Raw genomic sequence first — 17,500 nt, forward strand, 5'->3', positions numbered from 1 at the left:
TCAAAAGGTTTGACAGCTGCACTGTCGAGAGCATCCTGACTGGTTGCATCACTGCCTGGTATGGCAACTGCTTGGCTTCTGAACACAAGGCACTACAGAGGGTAGTGCATACAGCTCAGTACATCACAGGGGCCAAGCTTCCTGCCATCCAGGTCCTATATACCAGGCGGTGTCAGTGGAAGGACACCAGCCACCCTAGTCATAGACTGTTCTCTCTGCTACCACATGACAAGGTGTACCGGAGCGCCAAGTCTTGGTCCAAGAGGCTTCTAAACAGCTTCTTCCCCAAGCCATAAGACTCCTGAACATCTAATCAAATGGTTACCCAGACTATTTGCATTTCCCCCCCTTCTACGCTGCTGCGACTATCTGTTATTTTCTATGCATAGTCACTTTAATAACTCTACCTACATTTACATATTACCTCATTTACCTTGACACCAGTGCCCCCGCACATTGACTCTGTACCGGTACCCCCCTGTATATAGCCCCGCTATTGTTATTTACAGCTGCTCTTTATTATTTCATACTTTTTACTTTTTTATTTTCTTAAAACTGCATTGTTGGTAAAGGGCTTGTAAGTAAGCATTGTATGGTCTACACCTGTTGTATTCGGAGCATGTGACAAATACAATTTGATTTGATTTGACATGTCCTAAAAATGTGAAAGATTGCTCAGAAAACCAGGTGTTTTAATCGGCGTATGCTTACTTTGATTTTGACCTTATGGCAATTCCAATAAGCAGAGTAAAGTGTTAACATGACTATTCCATAATCTGCCTACTGCCATAATCAGTTAAATATCGTATAATTACTGTGGATATAAACATACTCACGACCACCCCTCATCACTGTCAAACTGTCAAACGCTCCCTAAAACACTTCTGCGAGCAGGCCTTTCTAATCGACCTGGCCGGGGTATCCTGGAACGACATTGACCTCATCCCGTCAGTAGAGGATGCCTGGTTATTCTTTAAAAGTGCCTTCCTCACCATCTTAAATAAGCATGCCCCATTCAATAAAATAAAAACTAGGAATAGATATACTCCCTGGTTCACTCCAGACCTGTCTGCCCTTGACCAGCACAAAAACATCCTGTGGCGTTCTGCATTAGCATCAAATAGCCCCCATGATATGCAACTTTTCAGGGAAGTTAAGAACAAATATCCGCAGGCAGTTAGGAAAGCTAAGGCCAGCTTTCAGAAATTTGAATCCTGTAGTACAAACTCAGTTCTGAGACACTGTAAAGTCCATGGAGAATAAGAGCACCTCCTCCCAGCTGCCCACTGCTCTGAGGCTAGGAAACACTGTTACCACCGATAAATACTATAATTGAGAATTTCAATAAGCATTTCTCTACGGCTGGCCATGCTGTCCACCTGGTTACCCCTACCCCGGTCAACTGCCCAGCACCCTCCAAAGCCCCCACCATTTCTTCTTCACCAAAATCCAGATAGCTGATGTTCTGAAAGAGCTGCAAAATCTGGACCCCTACAAATCAGCCGGGCTAGACAATCTGGACCCTCTCTTTCTAAAATTATCTGCCCAAATTGTTGCAACCCCTATTACTAGCCTGTTCAACCTCTCTTTCGTATAGTCTGAGATTCCCAAATATTGGAAAGCTGCCTCGGTCATGCCGCTCTTCAAAGGGGGTGACACTCTAGACCCAAACTGCTACAGACCTAAATCTATCCTACCCTGTCTTTCTAAGGTCTTTGAAAGCCAAGTTAACAAACAGATTACCGATAATTTCGAATCCCACTTTACCTTCTCCGCTATGCAATCTGGTTTCAGAGCTGGTCATGGGTGCACCTCAGCCACGCTCAAGGTCCTAAACAACATCATAACCGCCATCGATAAGAGACATTACTGTGCAGCCGTATTCATCGACCTGGCCAATGCTTTCGACTCTGTCAATCACCACATTCTTATTGGCAGATTCGACAGCCTTGGTTTCTCAAATGATTGCCTTGCCTGGTTTACCAACCAACTACTTCTCTGATAGAGTTCAGTGTGTCAAATCGGAGGGCCTGTTGTCCGAACCTCTCGCTGTCTCTATGGGGGTGGCACAGGATTAAATTCTCGGGCCGACTCTCTTCTCTATATACATCAATGATGTCGCTCTTGCTGCTGGTGAGTCTCTGATCCACCTCTATGCAGACGACACCGTTCTGTATACTTCTGGCCCCTCTTTGGACACTGTGTTAACTAACCTCCAGACAAGCTTCAATGCCATGCAACTCTCCTTCCGTGGCCTCCAACTGCTCTCAAATGCAAGTAAAACTAAATGCATCCTATTCAATCGATCACTGCCCACACCTGACTTAGAATACATGGACAACTACAAATACCTAAGTGCCTGGTTAGACTGTAAACTCTCCATCCAGACTCACATTAAGCATCTCCAATCCAAAATTAAATTTAGAATTGGCTTCCTATATCGCAACAAAGCATCCTTCACTCATGCTGCCAAACATACCCTTGTAAAACTGACCATCCTACCGATCCTCGACTTCGGCGATGTCATCTATAAAATAGCCTCCAACACTCTACTCAACAAATTGGATGCAGTCTATCACAGTGCCATCTGTTTTGTCACCAAAGTCCCATACACTACCCACCACTGCGACCTGTACGCTCTCGTTGGTTGGCCCTCGCTTCATACTCTTCGCCAAACCCACTGGCTCCAGGTTATCTACAGTCGCTGTTAGGTAAAACCCCGCCTTCTCTCAGCTCACTGGTCACCATAGCAGCACCCACTCGTAGTACACACTCCAGCAGGTATATCTCACTGGTCACCCCCAAAGCCAATTCCTACTTTAGTTGACTTTCCTTCCAGTTTTCTTCTGCCAATGACTGGAACGAACTGCAAAAATCACTGAAGCTGGAGACTCATACAGTGGGGCAAAAAAGTATTTAGTCAGCCACCAATTATGAAAGTTCTCCTACTTAAAAAGATGAGAGAGGCCTGTAATTTTCATCATAGGTACACTGCAACAATGACAGACATAATGAGAAAGACAAATCCAGAAAATCACACTGTAGGATTTTTTATGAATTTATTTGCAAATTATGGTGGAAAATAAGTATTTGGTCAATAACAAATGTTTATCTCAATACTTATGTTATATATGTTATATACCCTTTGTTGGCAATGACAGAGGTCAAACGTTTTCTGTAAGTCTTCACAAGGTTTTCACACACTGTTGCTGGTATTTTGGCCCATTCCTCCATGCAGATCTCCTCTAGAGCAGTGATGTTTTGGGGCTGTTGCTGGGCAACACGGACTTTCAACTCCCTCCAAAGATTTTCTATGGGGTTGAGCTCTGGAGACTGGCTAGGCCACTCAAGGACCTTGAAATGCTTCTTACGAAGCCACTCCTTCGTTGCCCGGGCGGTGTGTTTAGGATCATTGTCATGCTGAAAGACCCAGCCATGTTTCATCTTCAATGCCCTTGCTGATGGAAGGAGGTTTTCACGCAAAATCTCACGATACATCACCTCATTCATTCTTTCCTTTACACGGATCAGTCGTCCTGGTCCCTTTGCGGAAAAACAGCCCCAAAGCATGATGTTTCCACCCCCATGCTTCACAGTAGGTATGGTGTTCATTGGATGCAACTCAGCATTCTTTGTCTTCCAAACACGACAAGTTGAGTTTTTACCAAAAAGTTATATTTTGGTTTCATCTGACCATATGACATTCTCCCAATCTTCTTCTGGAACATCCAAATGCTCTCTAGCAAACTTCAGACGGGCCTGGACATGTACTGGCTTAAGCAGGGGGACACGTCTGGCACTGCAGGATTTGAGTCCCTGGCGGCATAGTGTGTTACTGATGGTAGGCTTTGTTACTTTGGTCCCAGCTCTCTGCAGGTCATTCACGAGGTCCCCCCATGTGGTTCTGGGATTGTGATCAATCAATCAAATTTTATTTATATAGCCCTTCGTACATCAGCTGATATCTCAAAGTGCTGTACAGAAACCCAGCCTAAAACCCCAAGCAGCAAGCAATGCAGGTGTAGAAGCACGGTGGCTAGGAAAAACTCCATAGAAAGGCCAAAACCTAGGAAGAAACCTAGAGAGGAACCAGGCTATGTGGGGTGGCCAGTCCTCTTCTGGCTGTGCCGGGTGGAGATTATAACAGAACATGGCCAAGATGTTCAAATGTTCATAAATGACCAGCATGGTCGAATAATAACAAGGCAGAACAGTTGAAACTGGAGCAGCAGCACAGTCAGGTGGACTGGGGACAACAAGGAGTCATCATGTCAGGTCGTCCTGGGGCACGGTCCTTGGGCTCAGGTCCTCCGAGAGAGAGAGAGAAAGAAAGAGAGAATTAGAGAGAGCATATGTGGGGTGGCCAGTCCTCTTCTGGCTGTGCCGGGTGGAGATTATAACAGAACATGGCCAAGATGTTCAAATGTTCATAAATTACCAGCATGGTCAAATAATAGTAAGGCAGAACAGTTGAAACTGGAGCAGCAGCATGGCCAGGTGGACTGGGGACAGCAAGGAGTCATCATGTCAGGTAGTCCTGGGACATGGTCCTAGGGCTCAGGTCAGTTGAAACTGGAGCAGCAGCATGGCCAGGTGGACTGGGGACAGCAAGGAGTCATCATGTCAGGTAGTCCTGGGGCATGGTCCTAGGGCTCAGGTCCTTCGAGAGAGAGAAAGAAAGAAGGAGAGAATTAGAGAACGCACACTTAGATTCACACAGGACACCGAATAGGACAGGAGAAGTACTCCAGATATAACAAACTGACCCTAGCCCCCCGACACAAACTACTGCAGCCTAAATACTGGAGGCTGAGACAGGAGGGGTCAGGAGACACTGTGGCCCCATCCGAGGACACCCCGGACAGGGCCAAACAGGAAGGATATAACCCCACCCACTTTGCCAAAGCACAGCCCCCACACCACTAGAGGGATATCTTCAACCACCAACTTACCATCCTGAGACAAGGCTGAGTATAGCCCACAAAGATCTCCGCCACGGCACAACCCAAGGGGGGCGCCAACCCAGACAGGATGACCACAACAGTGAATCAACCCACTCAGGTGACGCACCCCCTGCAGGGACGGCATGAGAGAGCCCCAGTAAGCCAGTGACTCAGCCCCTGTAATAGGGTTAGAGGCAGAGAATCCCAGTGGAAAGAGGGGAACTGGCCAGGCAGAGACAGCAAGGGCGGTTCGTTGCTCCAGAGCCTTTCCGTTCACCTTCCCACTCCTGGGCCAGACTACACTCAATCATATGACCCACTGAAGAGATAAGTCTTCAGTAAAGACTTAAAGGTTGAGACCGAGTTTGCATCTCTGACATGGGTAGGCAGACCGTTCCATAAAAATGGAGCTCTATAGGAGAAAGCCCTGCCTCCAGCTGTTTGCTTAGAAATTCTAGGGACAATTAGGAGGCCTGCGTCTTGTGACCGTAGCGTACGTGTAGGTATGTACGGCAGGACCAAATCAGAGAGATAGGTAGGAGCAAGCCCATGTAATGCTTTGTAGGTTAGCAGTAAAACCTTGAAATCAACCCTTGCTTTGACAGGAAGCCAGTGTAGAAAGGCTAGCACTGGAGTAATATGATCCAATTTTTTGGTTCTAGTCAGGATTCTAGCAGCCGTATTTAGCACTAACTGAAGTTTATTTAGTGCTTTATCCGGGTAGCCGGAAAGTAGAGCATTGCAGTAGTCTAACCTAGAAGTGACAAAAGCATGGATTAATTTTTCTGCATCATTTTTGGACAGAAAGTTTCTGATTTTTGCAATATTACGTAGATGGAAAAAAGCTGTCCTCAAAATGGTCTTGATATGTTCTTCAAAAGAGAGATCAGGGTCCAGAGTAACGCCAAGGTCCTTCACGGTTTTATTTGAGACGACTGTACAACCATTAAGATTAATTGTCAGATTCAACAGAACATCTCTTTGTTTCTTGGGACCTAGAACAAGCATCTCTGTTTTATCCGAGTTTAATAGTAGAACCATCCACTTCCTTATGTCTGAAACACATGCTTCTAGCGAGGGCAATTTTGGGGCTTCACCATGTTTCATTGAAATGTACAGCTGTGTGTCATCCGCATAGCAGTGAAAGTTAACATTATGTTTTCGAATAACATCCCCAAGAGGTAAAATGTATAGTGAAAACAATAGTGGCCCTAAAACGGAACCTTGAGGAACACCGAAATGTACAGTTGATTTGTCAGAGGACAAACCATTCACAGAGACAAACTGATATCTTTCCGACAGATAAGATCTAAACCAGGCCAGAACATTTTGACCCCACGGGGTGAGATCTTGCGTGGAGCCCCAGATCGAGAGAGATTATCAGTGTTCTTGTATGTCTTCCATTTCCTAATAATTGCTCCCACAGTTGATTGCAGATTCAGTCTTCCCAGCCTGGTGCAGGTCTACAATTTTGTTTCTGGTGTCCTTTGACAGCTCTTTGGTCTTGGCCATAGTGGAGTTTGGAGTGTGACTTTTTGAGGTTATGGACAGGTGTCTTTTATACTGATAACAAGTTCAAACAGGTGCCATTAATACAGGTAACGAGTGGAGGACAGAGGAGCCTCTTAAAGAAGAAGTTACAGGTCTGTGAGAGCCAGAAATCTTGCTTGTTTGTAGGTGTCCAAATACTTATTTTCCACCATAATTTGCAAATAAATTCATTAAAAATCCTACAATGTGATTTTCTGGATTGTTTTTCTCATTTTGTCTGTCCTAGTTGAAGTGTACCTATGATGAAAAGTACAGGCCTCTCTCATCAACAATCCCCTGTTTCAGGTCAGTTAGGATCACCACTTTATTTTAAGAATGTGAAATGTCAGAATAATTGTAGAGAGACTGATTTATTTCAGCTTTTATTTCTTCCTGGCCCACATTCCCAGTGGGCCAGAAGTTTAGATACACTCAATTATTTGGTAGCATTGCCTTAAAATTGTTAAACTTGGGTCAAACATTTCGGGTAGCCTTCCACAAGCTTCCCACAATAAGTTGGGTGAAATTTGGCCCATTCCTCCTGACAGAGCTGGTGTAACTGAGTCAGGTTTGAAGGCCTCCTTGTTCGCAGACTTTTTCAGTCTGCCCATACATTTTCTATGGGATTGAGGTCATGGCTTTGTGGCCAATCCAATACCTTGACTTTGTTGTTCTTAAGCCATTTTGCCACAATTTTGGAAGTATGCTTGGGGTCATTGTCCATTTGGAAGACCCATTTGCTACCAAGCTTTAAGATGTCTTGAGATGTTGCTTCAATATATCCACATGATTTTCCTACGTCATGATGCCATCTATTTTGTGAAGTGCACCAGTCCCTCCTGCAGCAAAGCACCCGCACAACATGATGCTGTCACCCTCGTCCTTCACAGTTGGGATGGTGTTCTTCGGTTTGCAAGCGTCCCCCTTTTTCCTCCAAACATAACGATGGTCATTATGGCCAAACAGTTCTATTTTTGTTTCATCAGACCACAGGACATTTCTCCAAAAAGTACGATCTTTGTCCCCATGTGCAGTTGCAAACTGTAGTCTGGCTTTTTTATGGCGGTTTTGGAGCAGTGGCTTCTTCCTTGCTGAGCGGCCTTTCAGGTTATGTCAATATAGGACTCGTTTTACTGTGGATATAGATACTTTTGTACCTGTTTCCTCCAGCATCTTCACAAAGTCCTTTGCTGTTGTTCTGAGATTGATTTGCACTTTTTGCACCAAAGTACGTTCATCTCTAGGAGACAGAACGCGTCTCCTTCCTGAGCGGTAGGATAGTGCTTATACTTGCGTACTATTTTTTGTACAGATGAACATGGTACCTTCAGATATGTGGAAATCGCTCCCAAGGATGAACCAGATTTGTGGAGGCTGACAATTTTTTCCAGATGTCTTGGCTGATTTCTTTTGATTTTCCCATGATGTCCAGCAAATAGGCACTGGGTTTGAAGGTAGGCCTTGAAATACATCCACAGGTACACCTCCAATTGACTCAAATTATGTCAATTAGCCTATCAGAAGCTTCTAAAGCCATGACATAATTTTCTGGAATTTTTCAAGCTGTTTAAAGGCACAGTCAACTTAGTGTATGTAAACTTCTGACCCACTGGAATTGTGATACAGTGATTTATAAGGGAAATAATCTGTCTGTAAACAATTGTTGGAAAAATTACTTGTGTCATGCACAAAGTAGATGCCCTAACCGACTTGCCAAAACTATAGTTTGTTAACAAGAAATTTGTGGAGTGTTTGAAAAACGAGTTTTAATGACTCCAACCTAAGTTTATGTAAACTTCCGACTTCAACTGTATGTGCCTGCATAAGGTACTTCTGAATACCAACTACTGAGAAGTGCATAGAAAAGGCATACATTTCCTAAATCTGAATCGGCCCCGTAGTTTGGAGACAGAGCTTGCTCTTGATATGCTCCTCAAACCACAAAATGTGCTTAATGGACTGTGTAATGGCTCGAAAAACCTGAGGCCTTTCAATGTTAAGGATCACAATTTATGTCTCTTTATACATGTCTCTTCATGCATGAAAAATACAAATAAAATAAGGAAGAATGAAAAACAACACATACACCAGTTACTTTGAACATTAATATATTTTCTTTTTTATTAAGACAAGAACTTGTTTTTTTTTTGTAAAAATGTCTATTAATGAACCAATACAAAATGTGTATGGGAATGTGAATATCTTTTTTCTTCATTAATACACATTAACATTGCCCAAGTAGACCTACAGCAGAAAGACAAAAAATAATCAATGAAGACAATGAATTGATAAACAACCAAATGTCCTGGGAGGAAAACCAAACATGAGAGACGTGTTTAAATTGATAGTTGCACAGCCACAGCTGAGTGTGTTCTGTTCCTGTGTCATTTTAACAAACTGATACATTATGAACTATGTCTATACAAAGTCATACTTAAACACATATTATACAGTTCACTGGATATTTAAGAAAATACATAAAACATGTACAGCTTAAATGCAAAAAAAAACAAAAAACACCAGTTGTCTCTTGATCTAAAATCATTAGCGTTTTTTTTCATTAATTTGTGGTGGGGCCTAGACTTTGCATTCTACCTGAGATGCAATCACACCATTCAATGCACATGAACCTGAGACCAGTGGTGTAAAGTACTTTATTAAAATTACTTTAAAGTACTACCAAGTCGTTTTTTGGGTAACTATCATTTACTTTGTTATTTATATTTTACTTTTTACTCCATACATTTTCTCTGACACCCAAAAGTACTAGTTACATTTTGAATGCTTAGCAGGACAGGAAGATGGTCCAATTCACGCACTTATCAAGAGAACATCCCTGGTATCTCTACTGCCTCTGATCTGACGGACTCACTAAACACAAATGCTTCGTTTGTAAATTATGTGTTGGAGTATGCCCCTGGCTATCAGCAAACAAAAAAAAAAATAGAAAATGGTTCCGCCTGGTTTACTTAATTTAAGGAATTTGAAATTATTTATACTTTTACTTTTGATACTTAAGTATAGGTAAAACCAAATACTTTTAGACTTTTACTCAAGTTGTATTTTACTGGATGACTTTCACTTTTACTTGAGTCATTTTCTAATAAGGTATCTTAGATTTTTACTAAAGTATGACAATTGGGTACTTTTTCCACCACCGCCTGAGACAGGAATTAACAAAAGAATGTAAAAAGTAATTTGATAAAATAACACGGTCAGACTACCAAGTTAACAGTACCTTGAGTCACAACGAGGCATTTCATGAGAAAAATAAAACAGATAACACCTAGGAAAAAGAAATGACAAAAAAACATTTTATACCTTTCTGGACTTTTCAAATCCATCCAAATAGTTGTCCATCATCTAATTATATTTCAGTCTTCATATCACCGGTGTTAAGTAGGTGCTCATACAAATTAACATTTATTTCATGTCAACTATGCTCGAGATGCATACTTTCCACAATATACTCCTGTTTCCTATTGGTTCTGAAAGTGGTCCCCATTCCAAACCACAACACACATAAGTAAAAGGTTAAAAAGCATAAACAAACATATATATCGACCCAGTCCACACAGCGGTGAGTACATTTAATAAAATCTCCACCTACAGAGAGAGTGAATAGATGTGTTCACTTGGTAAGAACATACGTTTTTTAGGTCCAGGTTTGAATGGAAGCCACCACACTTTTTACCGAAGCGAAATAATGCTCAATGTTAAATACAAGCCACACAACCTCAATCTAAACGACGGTAACATTCTCTCTGTTGTTTGTTCCGTTTAAACAACAGAGGGAATCCAAAATGTTTCATATGATGTCACAGTCTAAAATGAAGCATTTAAACGAGTCAGGAAGCCACCGCTGTCCTGATAAACAAACAGCATTGTCGTCGTGGTACAGTGTTAAATCAGTGATAGCTCCTTTTCCAAGATATCATATTTGGAATATATGTCAAATCAAACATGAAAGCAACTTCACCTCTTCAACCTCATTGTCATATCAACCACCTCAGCAGGACAGTAACTACATTGAACAGCAATGCTGACTGTGGTGATGTAGAAATTAAATTAAAAGTAATAGATAACAAAAAATGACTTTTGGCATTCCCCAATTCTCCCCCACTGGCCCTTTCAACATGGTCTCATCTTAAAGCTTAGGCAGGTCATTCACAAAGAAAGAAAAGAGAAATGGTGCACACTCACATACATGCAATGTGGTGTTGACTGACTGTTTTGGCAAATGAAAATTGTTGCATCATGACAAGACCATGTACAGTCCAGAGGCTGAGGTGTGATGGTAGTGGCATAAGGCCGTCTCCAGTGGTAATTCCTAGTGACCCACACGCTCCTCAACTGTCATCACCCATTCAGGAGTGTTGTACAGTATGAAGTGACAAAACTCACAACAAACAGCTTGTGATAATCATAAAAACCACAAAATGATTCTGTCATGAAATTCCACTTGGATGTAAAAAATATTTCCTGGCACGTGTTTATGTATAATACATTGGTGTAAATTTATTGGCTGGACATAGTTTGTATATTGTTGGAACTACTGAACTTGTCTTGAAATCATATCCCTTGTAAAAATGTCTTAGATACAATGATTGTATGTTCTTTGCTCAGAAGCTATGTATCCCCTATTTTTCACCATCTCCTTCAAAATCCTATACCCCTTTTACAGCTCTAGTTCTAATTTTACACACAAAGCTGGAAAAATACAACTAAATGTGTGATTTACCTGTTCAGTATATACCAAGATGAAGGTAGTATCACTTTATTAATGCAGTAAGTACCTCACAACCTAGATTGATATCTCTCTTATAATGAGAATATTCATCTTTGATAATCAACATTATAGTTTGGAGATGTCTTCCGGTCATTTCGCATTGAAATGAATCCTATCTGTGTTACATAGTTTGTTTTCCCCCCTTACTATATTACAGCTTGGCTAAACTGAGGCATCTTGATTTAGAGACAAAGGGTGAGTACAACACCAAAGAAATCATTAAAAACAAATTATTTTTGTCAGATTCAAAAATCTGAATGAGAGAGGATGTAAAACCCAAAAATGTCATCACAAAAAAAGAAACAAATGCCTGCCGGGGGATTGCGGTTCCATTCAGTGGAACAGAACAAAAACATCATTGTACAGAGAATAAAAGGTGAAAATAATGAATTGAAAATGCCTCTAAATTCAGCATAGCGAGGGTGAAATAATGTGCCTTCTACTTTCCTTATTCCAAATTGTGGCAATCTTTTAAATGCGCTGGCATATCTAATTTGAAAAACAAATTGAAGAGACAGAGGAAGGAATACAAGTGATCCACGGTGATGAGGAATTGGCCCCGATACAAAGAAAACAAGGACAGTTTTCGAGACCAATTGTCCTCTACTGTCTTCCTTTAGATTATATTTCTGTGTGTTTGTGTTTTGAAGAGGGGGGAGGGGGCACAATGTTATTTATGGGTAATAATATTTTCCTTATATTCATTTTTCGAATATGATACGTAAAGCGTTGGATGTGTTTTGGAGCTTTCAAAAGGTTTGGAAAAAAAGAAAGGTGGTGGTTGAGACCTGGCCTGCTCACAGTATAGTGGAAATAGGGTTCTTATGAGCTTTTGGTATGCAGGAGAGGACGTGTGTGCGAACACAGTGGGAGAGATGAACAGAGCCGCTGTGTAATTTTACCCTCATAGGAAAGCCAACAGCACAATGATAATGAAGAGAGTGGAAGAGGGAGGGTGGGGAGCAACAGGGCATGTTGATGGGGGGGGGGGAAATAAAGAATGAATAGAAAATAAATTCAGAACAAGGCACAGAATTTTCTGCAAATGGTTGAACTAAACAAAATTCGTACCAGCAGTTTTGGGAGGTGTCGCATGGTGACGCTCTCTTCTACAGTGATTTCTGGCAACCCCCGAACCCCCCACCCTTACCAAAAACCTCCCCTCCCCATATTTTCACCTTATACACACAAAACCTTTCCTCCTCAGCTGCAGAGACTGGACAATACATTGTTCAATCCCGGGCAATCACCCCTAAAATCAACCTACCCAACCTAATCCAACCAATTCTCAAACCCCAAGCAACCCCCCCTCCCCCCAACCCAAAGACAGCGTGGTGTTCCACAGAAGACAGTATTGGGGCCCTGTGATTTCTATATGTAGTACTCCTTCTTCTCGTCCGAGTTGTTGTGGCCCCCCTCTGCGTTGATAATGGCTGTGTCTGCATCTGCTGCATCGTCGGCTCCTTTAGCTTCATGCGTGAAGTAGGTACCTGAAGGGGGGGGTGATAAAAATGGACACTTCATTGCTAAGCTCCTGAATTCCTACTCAAGTTTCCTTGACATTAAGAAGCAAATCATTGAACCAAAACAAACCATGAGGTTAATTGTCGAATATTTGATCTCATAAAATACATTATTAAAATATAATCATATTAAACTCATAATCATGTCCGTTGGCACACCAACACAAACTCTAATGGAAACTGTAACTTAAAAGTTATATATCAGCTGCTAAGTTTTTAATTCTTGTAGGTCAATTATTTATTTGCCACTGTAAACCATTAAACAAGTATTATTTTAGTCATTTTTTGTTAATCCTTGCCTAGTTAAATAAAGGTTAAAAACCTCTCTGTTGGCATTCTTTGATTGGCATTCAAGATTCGCACATGGATATACAGATTCTGCTTCAGCTCGACTCACAACTTCAAATTAACCTTGCCAAGTTCACCGAACGAGTAGGAATGAGCAATCCACTTCAAACTTCATTTCTGACAGGGATTATTCACATCCCAACAGTGTTGGGCCTGATAATGAAGGCGATAGCCCAGATCAAATGGAGAAGGGCAGGGAGTAATTTAGAATCAAAACCAAAAGCATGGGCTGCACTCCAAAGACCACCCCTTCAAAAGTACAGTTGCCATAAAATAGAAAAAATCTGATTGGGCTCAGGCGGTATGGTAGAATTCCTAAAACAGTGTTCAGTGGGGAGAGGGAAGTGGATTTTTTGATAGCCCAGGACAATATTAGTATGATACTGAGTAAACAAAAACATGAAATTATAGTGTGTCTGTGTACTTTTTATCCTTGTGATTCCACAGAGGTGCTTCTATAGATAGAAAACAAAAGGGTTTGTCACACACCTTTGTGTCTTGCAAAGTACCGTCCCAAAATGATGAGTAGACAGAGCATGGCAAAGACAACCACAGCCACCACTCCTCCAATGACTGCATGGTCGACCGCTCTCGGTGCTCCCTCTCCAGCTCTGGAATCTGTAAGTACAGTAACAGAAACAGCTTTTAGAGAATCCACAAACAGTGCATGGTAATGGAGGACATCACACCCACTTTGGTGGATTAAAGATCTCCAAAGAAATAATGATAACATGAATCCTTAAAAGTATATTGTCAACTACTCCAGCCTAAAATACACAAATGCTGTTTGCAGTTGGAAAAAAGGGCAAAATGAGAATTGTGAAAAATTTATGAAATCACAGCAATAAAGGCCATGAAGATTCTTTCTAAAACACACAATATTATTCAAGTAAAATGTATATTTTATATTCCAGCTTCCACCATAATGAAACTAAATATATAATGAACTGAATTATATAAAATGTCCGGAATGTGGTAAGAGTTTGGTTTATTAGGCAAAATTACTGCTTTTGGAGAACTGCTATACAAAAAATAATTTACATAACACATAGTGTCACACTCTGACCATTATTTGCGTTGTTTGTTTCTATGTTTTGTTTGGTCAGGGTGTGATATGAGTGGGCATTCTATGTTGCATGTCTAGTTAGTCTGTTTCTATGTGTTTTGGCCTGATATGGTTCTCAATCAGTGGCAGGTGTTTGTCGTTGTCTCTGATTGGGAACCATATTTAGGTAGCCTGTTTTGTATTGTGGTTCGTGGGTTATTGTCTATGTGATGTTGTATGTTAGCACTCACTTTCTATAGCAGTCACGGTCGTCTGGTTAGTTTGTTTTGTTTGTTTAGTGTACTTCGTGTGTTTTCGTCTATAATTAAAAGTGTATTCACACCACGCTGCGCTTTGGTCTCCTCAATACGACGATCGTGACACATAGCATGTTATCCAATTTACAGTAAGAGCATGCATAACTCTACTGTGGTTGGCCATTTAACTGAATGGCAGAAGAAGATAGTGGAACATTTAAACATGATTTATGAAGTGATACGGGTGGTTCTCAACTTCAATCTATCAGAGCAAGCACCGCTGTTCAAATAAATCTGGACCCTGCCCTGTCTCCAGTCAGAGCTATTGAAATACTAAAAGTGCAGTTTCTAGGCAATTTTTTTGAAAGATTTATACCAGTTTGGCCTGAAGAACAAGGCAGGCCTCAGAGGCTCCAAACCGTAATGATATGTGAAGGTTATTGATCATGTGTAGGGATCCATGACAACCAAAAGTTAATGGCGGTTTGTGGACTTGATTGGTTCTTCACGGCGCAAAGGAGGAAAATCTTTCATCAATAGCTCACACTCTGCTAGGAAATGATTTTGGGTGAGAGAATAGATAGGAGACCGGGGGCTTTCGACAAGACCTTACGTCATTGAGAGAGGGAAAAGTTTCAGATTCAATGAGGGATTATATATTTGTGAAAGTGAGGCTTTGGTAATAGCCTATGCCATATCGCAGCTACATTCCTGTATACTGTATATCAAAGACTAACCGATTCGATTTTGTCATTTCGGGTGTTTAATTCCAGAGCTATGTATGTTTACAGGTGCATCATCTTCAAAGAGCTATCCCGAAAAGATAGGAAGGCTAGAGGGAATGGAGAACGAAGGAAAACTGAACACCCATCCTCTTTCCAATCGACTCACATCCACCGCACTCATCGCTAGCCTGAATCCCAGCTTAAGGAATTACTTGTTGGACTTGCCACAATTTATTAAAGGTTAACGAAGAGAGAGAGAGAAGCCCATGCTGTTGGGCAACATGGCCACCCTCTTCCTTACCCAACTCACCTCATAAACAACTCACTGGTAATACTGGGGGGAGAGAACGCCACATTCACAGTGCTACCTGCCAAACTCAGCCAAACATTACTTGATAACCCTAATAGGTTATTTTGACTTCAGATTTCCCTTTTCCGCGCTGGGCAGATTCAATTAAAGTCTGCAGAAATCCTTCTGACACTTAATTCGCTCTTGTCAGGGAGGGAGGTAAAGACGTGCGCTAACACTCTTTCCTATTAAGATGTTAATGTGGACTTGGGCTACGCCAGTCCGTCAGGCTGGGGGATAAACAGAGGCCTATGGAAATGTCAGGGAATTTTGCTCTCTCCTCTCCCCCTGAATAAAATTACTTCCTTTTTCTGTACTGGATGAGGGAATGGTGGATGAGGGAGGAGAGGAGGTACTGGGTCCATGGTGGGTTTGACATCCCACTCAGTACTTGACTCTAATTAACATAAACTGACAAATGAACGGGGCTCGGGGAACCGACTGTCGTATCCCATCCTACATCGGGAGTGATCTGACCCCCAGTTGACCCCCACCCCTTCTTCGCCATCTCTGTCGGCCCACCCTGCCTTGTCAGCCTCAGTGCAGCGACTGTAGACAAATGACGGGGCGCTAGGGAACACAGGCAACAAAAATCTGACTGTAGATTGGAGTTTATGATGGATTGCAGCGAGGGGCGTCACTCAGGTCATAACGCAATCAGAAGAGGGGGAAATTGTAATTTGATAAAAAAGTCCACTGTGAACCAACATTGTTGCATTGTGTAATTTTAGAGAGGGCCAGATGGTTTGGAAATGAGTTGCTTCACTCTCATAACACAAACCAATGAACGCCTAATCTCATCCAGCCCATTCTGCCCCAGGAATATTCAATAATTCACAGAGAATTGGCATGGTAATGGAAACCCCTGAAATGTCCCTCCATCCAAATTGACTGCAATGAGTCACTTAATTATACATATTGCATGGTGCTTATAGATGAGTCATTACCACCAACAACAATCCTTGTTAAACACTTAGGATTTAATGGTATAAAACTGGAGCAACGGAGCATCCGTACTTTTCTATACTTCAAACAGATATTGGCGTCAACAAAAATATAACAAGGTGTATATTTTCAGTTGATTGACCCCAAAATCTTTAGGCAGATTAACCCTCCATCATGTGGATTAAGACCAAGACTTTATTCAATCAAAAACGGGTATAAGATAGTTTTCAGGGTGAGGCAACACAACAATTCTTCATGTGTTGCATGCTGGAAATTATATCCCGTTAACTTTTTTTGTCTCACACAGTGTACCTGGTTTAAAATGAATCCGACTGTGCATTCTCGCAGCACAACAAAGTGTTGTTATGTCTAACCTAGAAACACCTGGTTCATGTTTTGTCTGAATAGGGCCCGAGTGTAAATGTCAGTAAAACAAAATGCTTTTGAGGCCGAAGTGCCAGCACCCAGTGAGAACAGCTAGGTACTCAGATCTCTTTATCCTCCATCACCCATCTTCTCCACAGGTGGCCCCCCCGTGGAGAAGGGAGATTGTTACAGACATGGCGAGATGGCACATTGGTCCTTCTGTAGCACAGTTGGTAGAGCATGGCGCTTGTAACGCCAGGGTAGTGGGTTTGATTCCCGGGACCACCCATACGTAGAATGTATGCACACATGACTGTAAGTCGCTTTGGATAAAAGCGTCTGCTAAATGGCATATATTATTATTATTATACATTGGTGCTACCAGACGGCAGGTAATCAGGGGCGGACGTATTTCTCCATCCCCGGGCCTGGGGTGTTCACCAGAGTACTACCCAGATGCTGGAGCCCCCCAAGGCAACACACTAGGCCTTTTCACTCTGCATTGTTCTTATCCTCAGGCTATCTTAACCCTGGGCTAAGCTTTAGACCTGGGCTAAGGATTCACACTTCTATTCCAAAGCACTGGGCTTACGGACAAACACACATTCTATCTCTGCCACGTGACCAATGTTAAGCAATTTATTTACACATTATTTCCTCTTGCTTCTAGCCTTTTATTT

At 41.9% G+C, this 17,500-nt stretch overlaps 1 protein-coding gene across 4 annotated transcripts in view; it reads right to left on the bottom strand.

Moving 5' to 3' along the window:
• Positions 1-8,564: 8,564 nt before the first annotated feature.
• cadm1a (cell adhesion molecule 1a) overlaps positions 8,565-17,500 on the bottom strand; it is a 431,723-nt gene continuing 422,787 nt past the window's right edge. For all 4 annotated transcript variants that reach the window (XM_035782006.2, XM_035782004.2, XM_035782002.2 and 1 more), the window contains 2 exons: positions 13,623-13,751; positions 8,565-12,752 (listed from right to left, as the gene is read on the bottom strand). In XM_035782006.2, coding sequence (XP_035637899.1) covers positions 12,634-12,752; positions 13,623-13,751 — 248 coding nt within the window. In that variant the 3' untranslated portion in view covers positions 8,565-12,633. The remainder of the gene's footprint in view (positions 12,753-13,622; positions 13,752-17,500) is intronic.

This window comes from Oncorhynchus keta, chromosome 12, assembly GCF_023373465.1.
Source record: "Oncorhynchus keta strain PuntledgeMale-10-30-2019 chromosome 12, Oket_V2, whole genome shotgun sequence".
Lineage (NCBI taxonomy): Eukaryota > Metazoa > Chordata > Actinopteri > Salmoniformes > Salmonidae > Oncorhynchus > Oncorhynchus keta.